The 9,419-nt window shown below is 30.5% G+C and overlaps 1 protein-coding gene across 3 annotated transcripts; it reads left to right on the forward strand.

Annotated features, from left to right (window-relative positions):
- Positions 1 to 1,022: 1,022 nt before the first annotated feature.
- LOC106687953 (metallo-beta-lactamase domain-containing protein 1) lies at positions 1,023 to 8,853 on the forward strand. 3 transcript variants are annotated; one of them, XM_014432152.3, is made up of 7 exons: positions 1,023 to 1,202; positions 1,666 to 1,827; positions 3,468 to 3,632; positions 3,714 to 3,830; positions 5,940 to 6,126; positions 7,584 to 7,689; positions 8,220 to 8,853. In XM_014432152.3, exons 2-6 carry the CDS (start codon positions 1,674 to 1,676, stop codon positions 7,654 to 7,656), a joined length of 696 nt encoding a protein of 231 aa, XP_014287638.1. In that variant the 5' UTR covers positions 1,023 to 1,202; positions 1,666 to 1,673; the 3' UTR covers positions 7,657 to 7,689; positions 8,220 to 8,853. The 3 variants fall into 3 exon arrangements, with proteins under 3 accessions (XP_014287638.1, XP_014287640.1, XP_014287639.1); XM_014432154.3 differs by lacking the exon at positions 3,714 to 3,830; XM_014432153.3 differs by lacking the exon at positions 7,584 to 7,689 and having other exon boundaries at positions 1,049 to 1,202.
- Positions 8,854 to 9,419: the final 566 nt, after the last annotated feature.

The following is a 9,419-nucleotide window of genomic DNA, read 5'->3' on the forward strand; positions in this document are numbered from 1 at the left end:
TGTAGATGCTACACGAGCGCTCTCACGAACCCCTTTGATCTGTGTCCAAAAACCGACTCTCGACGGCTCGGCAACGAGCCTAGGCCAACCAAGCCGAGCCACCTATCCACATGCTCGCGTATGTCTGAGTTCGCCATGGCTCGGCCAACATGTAGAGGCCCCTTTAAACAATGCTAACTGAACACAAACATGTGGATGCAGCACAAATCTCGTTTCATTGGGTGTATGATATTCAATGGGTCGAACACAAATTCAAGCTAACTTTAACCAGACAATCCAAGTAACCTATCAACTTTCATACGAATGCGCGAATTTGCCCAAGTTTGGCAAACTAGCAGCACCTTTACGATAATTACGGATCATAAAAGGTTGACAAATGGTTTTAAGAAAAAAACTGAGGCAGCATCATTTCGCCGAACACCTGAACTTTATCAGCCAGATAAAGAACATGTCGCAGACATACTGTCTCGGCTGGAGGACATTCAAACCTATGACTATTTTGAAGTACTGGCAACCTCTTAGAAACTGATCCTAGGGTTCAAGAACCCATTAGGAATTAAAACTGAACTTGAAACTCTTAAGTCTGGCTTCAAAGTGCCTTTTTTATAAGAAACATCTACTAGTAAAATTCTTCCATAATTACCACCATATTTCTAAGAGACGAGTTTTATGTTTGGTTTATGTCTAGTACTTTTATTTTAATAAGATATTGTTTGCATAGTATTCAAGCTTTCATAACCATATAATTTTTCGTTGTATCTTCTGAACTATTAGTAGTAAAGTCTTATAGAAAAATGATAATCAATTTTTGAAATATTATCTCGTTCAAATTTTATAAATGAAGCGGTTCTCTGCAAGAACCGATGATTATTAATTAGTTTGTGAATACATATGGAGGGATATTCGTTCATGGGCTGTCCCCTATTCCATGAGAATTTATTATGTTGTTCAGGAATACTTTCTCCCTGAACGAAACCAAATTTCAAGATTAAATGATTTTAATTTTTTTTTTGCAAGTGTTCCAATGTCTTTATTTATTTTCTGAACAAGCAATATCTAGTCAGAACCCCGAAGTTCTGAGAAAAATTCTTCCTTGGGTAGATAAGGAATTCAAAGTCCAATCTATTGTGCTAACTTATAAGACTCCAGAAACTCAAGTGTTTTGTAACTTTGTGTTTAAGTAACTTTTGAAATTTATTAAGGTATGTATATAAATTGATTTAGGATCGTTTTACGTTCATTGGTGGCACAGTCATAAAAAACGGGTGGATTTTTTTATTGATCCTAATTCATGTAAATTTCCTCTATCTTTTGGCCCAAATTACTTCTCAGAGTTACATTAAGATCGAAAACAACAAAAACAAATCAATGTGAGATTGAAACAATTGAAGTAAAAAGATTTGGAAAGAATAATTAAAAATGTTCTAAAAACTTTGAAAAGATAGATATTATTTTTTTTTTTTTTTAACAGATTTCATTTGTTTTAATAATAATAATAATAAATTGTCTAGTTAAAATTATTTCTAGATTAGATTAAATAATTTTTAATATGATGTGTAGAGTGATAGCTATAAATAATACAATAATATCAATAATGAATTTAAGGGAGTTTTTTACATTAATATGTTGCTAATTACCATGAAGCTTATTCATATTTTCTTTTAGGCACAAAAATGTCATTTTATGAAGTTTTTGAAATTAATGAAGGCTTTTCTACAACCACTGATGGAGGAAAGTTAGCGATGAGTACTTGTTCCTTAATAAAGGGAAACTTTAATTGCATAGTAAACACATTGATACCTGCCGATGGTAAACTGATTGTAAATGGTTTGTAAATATTATACATTTTTATTTTATGTTTTTTTTAGTCATTCTATAATGTAGCTACCAAAGTAAATTTTTACATTATTTGATAATTGCTGCTGGATTTGGGTTTATTAATTTAATTTTTCATGGTGATTATCAATTTACTGAATGCGAAGTAGAACTACAACTTGTATCAGAGAAGCACTCTGAAATGTTTTTTAAAATTAGACTGTTGGGTTTTTGGTGGAAACCATTTATTTATCTTGTGTGTATTGAATGAATGTGAAATTGCTTATAAAGATAGCAAAGAAAAAACAAATTCTCAGCAGTGGAAATGGACTTTAGAAGAAGAGCAGCCAGGATAACTTAGATCAAAAGGAACAGAATCACAAAAGACAAAATCACTATAAGAAGGGGGAAAATGGAAGTAAGATAGAATATTCCAAAGGTAATAGAAGAAATATTTTTTTTTTTCTAAGTATTTATTTATTGCTATTTACAACTGTACATTATAATTATAATATACATTATAATTATTATAAAAGCATATGTCTTAATTCACCGAATTCAATGTTCCTATGGGGTTAACAACTGGATCATAATAGGGTGGTAAGCCTTCTGTAATGTACCTCACTTTTTCTCTGTCTGCGAAAGATTTACCTAGTTAATCCCTCTCCTGGATTAAACACTGAAACCTTGTAAGGTATTCATCTACTGTTTCGCTACTGTCTTTCTTAACTTTCATAAAGTCAAACATCAAATCCATCACTTTTTCCTCTGGAACACCCTCAAACCTCTCTCTCAACTTTTCCCAAACCTTTTTCACACTTTTTTCATCTCTTATTGACGGAAATACATCATCACTAACCATTAGAATAATAATAGAGAGTAACTGCATGTCTTTTCTTTTCCAAGCTGCATCTTCTTCAGTCAGCGGATCTTTTTCAATAATTTCTTCGTATAGGTCCTTTACTTCTAAATATGCTTCAATTTTCATTGACCAGATCCCATAATTTTCTGCAGCGAGCTTTTCCATGTTGAATCCCGCAGCGTCCATGTCCTTTGTGTTTTGATTTCGGAGGGTAGTCCTAAATAAAATCACAAAGCTTACATATCCATTATTATTCGTAAATTACTCTTGGTACTTAACCCTTTAATACACTAAATCACGTTCTGCTACCAGTTTATTGTGGAATTTAGGGAGGGTTTTATAAAGAAAGAAAAAGAATGAGTGTTTACACCAATAGACGCTACGACCGACTGTTCTAGCCCCAAGGGACGCCAAGCTACCTCATGCCAGAGCAGTGTCGCCATCTACTCTCTTTACAAACTAAATAATAAAACCTATTTTCTACAATAATTATGCCTGAAATGGGGTCCCCTCAGTCTCACCAGATTAAGCGAGTATCCACTTGCAACAGCAAATATAGAAAAGTTAATCAAGACTGTAAAGAGTTTTTTTCTGCTAATTGCCTAACTTTATCCAAATAAATGCCGAACTTAGTAAAACTGATAACTTATCACCAACTTCTGACCAGAAGTTACTTCAGATGCTTAAGATGGGCTATATTTTCTTAATGTGATTAGAAATTATATTTAGTATGGTTCCTTATTCATTTATTATTAAAATACTCCATTAATTATTAAACCTCTGTTAACAGCTTTAAAGGATCATAAACTGAAACCAAATGATATACATTATGTCATCAGCACAAATGGAGATCCTGGAAATATTGGGAACAACCATCTATTTTTAAAAAGTATACATATTGTTGGACATTCCATTTCAAAGGGGGATATCTATTATCCCAATTCATTTAGTAATGGTAAGATAACATGTTATAAACTGTAGATAAGGTATATATTTGATTTGATATAGAAAAAATTAGGATTATTTTAAATTGTAGACAATCCTTATATGATTGATGAGGATAACCTCCAAATAATTCCTACTCCTGGCCGTACTGTCGTTGATATTACTGTCTTAGTGAAGACTGGTAGGAATTCTACAGTCGCTATTACTGGTAAGAACTTCTCACCCTCATATTTTAATAACAATAAAATGATCTATCTTGGAATGCAATTATTTTTATAATTTTTTTACTGGGTTGTATACATGTATTCTGATTATATAAGCCTTTCAAAAATAAAAAATTTAAATCTAAGCATTATTTTTTTCTTCACGATTAAAAATTCATTTAAATTCAGAGGAAAAACTATGGATCTCCCTCCATTCATCTTGGAATAAAATTCAACCACTAACAGCTCATCCCTATCAGTATTATAAATTGAAGATAGGGCTGCCCGTAGCTCAGTGTTTAAGACACTGGCTTACCAATCTGCTGATGTCTATTGGCGGTGCCGGTTCGAATCCGGCCTGGGGCGTTGACTTTTTTCATTGAGTGGCGGTCCCACAAAATGAAAAAATTTGACCCTCATTCCATGGTTAGGCAATAGAAGACTCCAATGGAAGTCTTGGCCGAAAAAAAAAAAATTGAAGATAGCAACAGAAAATTAAGAATCACATATTTTAATTTGAGTATAGAGTTAATTAATTTGAGGCAGTTAGAACATTACCATGTTAATGATTCATGAGTGAAGAATAAAAATAAGATAAATAATTCACTAAAATCATATTCGTAAATCACTTTTCATATTTTCTTGTCACCCATAATTCATGTCTTTAAAAAATTATTGGAAAAACTTCCTATAAAAATATATTATATATATATAGTTAAATGTATAATAATAATTCATAGAATAATGGATATTCATTCTATTAGAATATCCATAAATAATATTCTCATAATCTAGAAAATTTGAAGTAATTTTAAAATGTATTTTAATATAAATTGAGAGATCAGAAATCTATTTCATTTTATAAAGATAAAAACTAATATTTATTATTAATACATATATTTTATTGATAACATTTGAATAGTAGGCAACTCAATAAATTAACAAAACATCAGAAGTGTAGAAAATGATTGATAAATAATTTTCCATAATACATTTAGAGAATTTATAAGAAAAAGCCTTAAAGAAAGTAAGGAATGTCAGATGTATTCATTTTTCCTCCAGATTACTAGCCGTTTGTTATTTTAATGTTTCTCTTTCAAGAATATTGTTGCAGAGAGGGAAGAAGGGAGGGAGGAGTCAAGAGGGTCATACTCTCAATAATTAGAACAACTGAAAAAGTTGGAAAATTTGAGATTTCTTCTTATTCTTATTCTTAACTGCAGAAATGCAACCAATAAAAAAGTTGAACCTGAAATGTAGTTTTACAAAAAAATATTACAATGAGTATTTGCCAATAGAGGCAAAAAAGGTTTTTAAGTAACATATTCAATAATAAATAAATTCTTTGATCAATATTATATAAGGTCATTGGAACGTAAGATTGAGCAATGTTTTTTATGTTAATTAATTTATTTGTTTAATAAAGTTAAAAATTATTTTGTGGCAATTAAGGCCATATGTTTAAAAATAATAATAAAATACTTTTTGGCACTTTTTATAAAAAAATCCATCTTAAGAATTTCACATTTTATTTTGTCATTTCTTTTTCACAGAATTATTTAACATGAATGTTAAATTTTTATAAGTTGTTTTCCCGGTTTATTGAATTTTGTTCACTTTCTCTAAGAATCCAATATATTTAATTTTATTTTTTAAAATTTGGTGTTGTTAGAAGCTTAAAAATATATTACAAATCTCTTTCTAATATAATTCTACTATTTATCTATTTAAAACTACTGATTTAATAACAAATGTTTAAAAAGAAAAAAAAAAACACTTGAAATATGCATGTTTTTAGTTTTCCTGAAAAATTCTCAAATTTAAATAGCCCTATTTGCTCCATTACGCTTCATTTAGTAATTCTTACCATAAGCAGTTTCAATCAAGTAAATAATTTGCATCTTTTTACGAACAAGTAAACTTTATATCCTTTCATTGCCTGTATGCACTAACCATTTTTCAAAATTCGCTTCTAGCATCTCTTTACATCTAGGTTTCTTGTATGATTAAAGTTTTTAGTTAAAAATAAACTGAAATAATTTCAATACATAAACAATATACGATTTACAGTTACTAAAATACAATGGATTTGATTGTTTTTGTCTTAATTCCAGGTGGATTGTTTGAAAAGGTAGAGGATTTACAAAATAAATATATCTGGCTATTTCTTCGACCTGAATGTCCCAGTCTTCAGAGATATAACCGAACTAAGATAATAAATAAGGCTATAAGAATTATTCCAGGACATGGGGGAGGATTCGATGTCGACAGAAATCTCAGAAGTTTGTTGCGTGCTCCCAAGTAATTATTTACTGTAATTAATGTGTCACTGCCTTGCATATTTAATTTCATATAATTATGATTTAGCTATTGTACTATGAATAAGAATTTGACTATAAATCTTCAATTTTATTACTATTAATATAGTGGTATCTTGCTATAATATGGATTAATGGGAAATGAAACTACTGGTGTAATGGTAACAGAAGGTAGAGAGGCAGAAAAATATAAGTAATTGGAAGAGCTTATATTTGGAATATAAGTATTCTTGGAAGAAGAAGGCCTAAACTATTTACTAAACTGTTGAGGTGTTTGAACATCCTTTTTGAGCAAGCATAGCAAACAGAATTCAAAAGCTGTTTTATAATTAAAGGAGAAGTAATTATAGTATAAGTTGGTTTTGAGGAGGGGTGGTCTGTAATGGAGGGAGCTGAGGTGTCGCACTTATCAACTTTGGAACTGCAATAGACTGCGAATCCAGACTGCGAAATTGACTGTTATTTAATTACAGTACCAAATAGTGAAATCTTGACCCTCTCACTACAGTTAGAATAGGTTGATCACCACTCGATAATCCCTCCTGTATATTAGAAATAACCTGCCAGGGGGTTAACAAAAAAAATGGTTATAATTTTCCATTATGGATTGTGAGTTGTGAACTGTTATCTAATTTAAAAATAGGTTTTTATAATCTTTGTTTAAAGATAAAAATAATTTAAAGTTTTTCCTGATTTTGTGGGGAGGGGATGGGAGGATATATTGGTGCCCCTTCCGGACTGCACCACTGTTTATCACCAAATTAGTGGTATAATGACTCACATTATAATGAGGGTCTACTATAATAAATATCTTAGACTCTATTCAAGCCTAAGTTCAAATTTTTAAAATTATTGAAAGATAATTAATTGTGAAAATAACAAACATTGTTAATGGTAGCATTAAGTTTTTTTTTTCCTACGCCAAAGGAGCCATTTCTGCCATTTTATTTTGTACACCCCAGTATACTTTAGCTTTATTCACGTAACTTCTATCTGAAATTAAGTCTGCCGTTGCCGTACATGTAAATATGTGATCAGCGGTCATCCCACTATTTCCACACAGGATGCAGTCTGAAGACTCAGTCACTCCTATCCTCTTCAGGAGGTGCCACAGATAGTCATGTCCAGTGACCAACCTAAAGCATGCCACTGCCACCGCTCTTGTTAAAGTCAATGGAGGGTGCTTCTTAGGGTCTAGCAATGCCGCCCAGTTCTTGCCCTCACATTCTCCTCTACTCCTTTCCTCTGCTCTTTCAGTTATAGCGCTTCGGGCCATTTCTTTCGCCATGTCCATGGAGATAGGAAGAAACGGCTGTGGTTAGCTAGCTCCTAATAGTGCAAGTCAATCATGCAAGGCCTCCTCATTTCCAAGTATACCGGAATGGGCAGGAATCCATTCCATCACCAATAGTTTAAGTATTTCTCTTTTACTTTCTATAGTTTTCTGGCATGCGAGAATTCCAGCATTACCCGAGGGATATCCAGACGCTATTGCCACCAGTGCTGCCCTTGAATTCAACAGCAGAACTATCTTCTTTTCGCTGGCGTGAGTATGCTTTTCTAAAGCCAAAGTAATAGCAGCTACCTCTTCATCAAAATTAGTAGCGTTTGCTCCTTTAGGTGTTGACAGTTGGAACAGGCTGCTATAGACACCTGCACCCACATTTTTATTTTCTCCATATGGTAGCATTAAGTGTAATCAAGATTAAATGATAATTTGTTCAAGTAGTAACTAATTTGTATAATTAAAGTAAGTTCAATTTCAGAACATTGATTTAACATTCAGTCTTCAAAAATGTTCAATTTTATTTTGTTTAATAAATTGGTGCATAGATAACGTATGTGTTTTTATTAAAAGTAAAACTAGAATATTAAGGAATTTTGTCAATGGTTATAAGATCAAATTAAATATAGAAAATATTTAAATGTCACCATAAGATATATATCTAATCTTTTCTATATTTAATTAATAATTAAATATGGAAAAAATACTTGTTAAAACATTCCCTGCATTACATTAATGTATTACAATAATTTACAAATAAAATGTATTTAATTATTTTCACACTTCTTTAGAGGAAATGAACTCCTGTCCCTGAGGCAGCTATATGATCTGGGACTAAGCTGAATGAATACACTCTCTTGCTCTCTGTCCTGACAAAGAATATTAATTTCTCTTTTAAAGATGAACATTCTGATAATAGCCTTCATAATTTCACTACATGATTAGAAACTAGTAAGTTCATAGGAACTAATATCATTAGTTTCATATAAAATTTCATGAGGCATTACTTAAGCATGTATCAGGCAGAAAATATCAAGCTTAATTGACAAAAAAAAAAAAAAAAAAAATGTAATTTGCCATATTTTTATAATATATCTTTGAAACTATGTTGCTTCCCTATATCATTGAATGCTTCAATACACTTAATGTTTTGTAATATTGACTCTTCTGATAGTCTGCCTGTTTCACCAGGTTGTATTAATAGTTATAGAATTAATATGAAAATTGTCACATCTTTGAAATCGGCTTTCTTCTAATTCAGCTTTCAGGTCTAAATTTTGCATGTATACTTTATATTAAGTATTGTTAAATAAATAAATTCTATATTTATACTGTTGATAAATAAATTATAAATAATGTTTTCTTTTGAATAGGTTCAATAAATTGAAATATTCATAGTTAAATTATTTAAGAAATTAACTTATTTCCTTTCAGGTCTAAATTTTTCATAAATAATTTTTATTAAGTATTGTTAAATAAATAAATTCTGTATTTATACTATTGAAATATTTTTTTTTTTGCTTGAAAACTTCTTTCTATTACATATAAATACAATAAGCATGTTCATTGTTATGTCTTTTATTGAAAAATCATATTGAATTTTAGAATTATTAAAACTATATTTTTTAAATAAAAATTTTTGGTTAGATGTTTGAAATTAATCAGGTAAAGAGGTGTGCTCTCTCAGAAAATTCCTGGACCCTGCCGCTAAGCCAGATTCAAACCAGGATGAGCTGTTTATTTAAATTTTTTTATTTGCTACCACTAAAAAATACCCAAGCCACTACTTCATTACAACATGTATATCTTACAGATAATTACTTTCTAAACCAAATTAAAAATAAAAAATGTTCATGGATGAGTGATTAAAAATAGTCACTGAACAAAACACCAAAGTTTGCTGCTTTTCTTTGAATACAAAATTTTAGAACTGTTTAAGGTTTTTTTTATATATTAATTAACTCACAGTCAATCAGCTAAATATATATATA

The sequence above is a fragment of the Halyomorpha halys genome, unplaced genomic scaffold (assembly GCF_000696795.3).
Source record: "Halyomorpha halys isolate HHAL.00 unplaced genomic scaffold, Hhal_1.1 Scaffold1034.1, whole genome shotgun sequence".
Classification (NCBI taxonomy): domain Eukaryota; kingdom Metazoa; phylum Arthropoda; class Insecta; order Hemiptera; family Pentatomidae; genus Halyomorpha; species Halyomorpha halys.

What these genes read in the sequence shown, in the direction of transcription:
- LOC106687953 (XM_014432152.3), top strand. Translation starts at nt 1,674, where the DNA reads ATGTCATTTTATGAAGTTTTTGAAATTAATGAAGGCTTTTCTACAACC. An exon ending in TGGTAAACTGATTGTAAATG is followed by an intron (nt 1,828 to 3,467) that starts GTTTGTAAATAT and finishes CTCTGTTAACAG; the next exon opens with CTTTAAAGGATCATAAACTG. An exon ending in AGTTTGTTGCGTGCTCCCAA is followed by an intron (nt 6,127 to 7,583) that starts GTAATTATTTAC and finishes TACTTTCTATAG; the next exon opens with TTTTCTGGCATGCGAGAATT.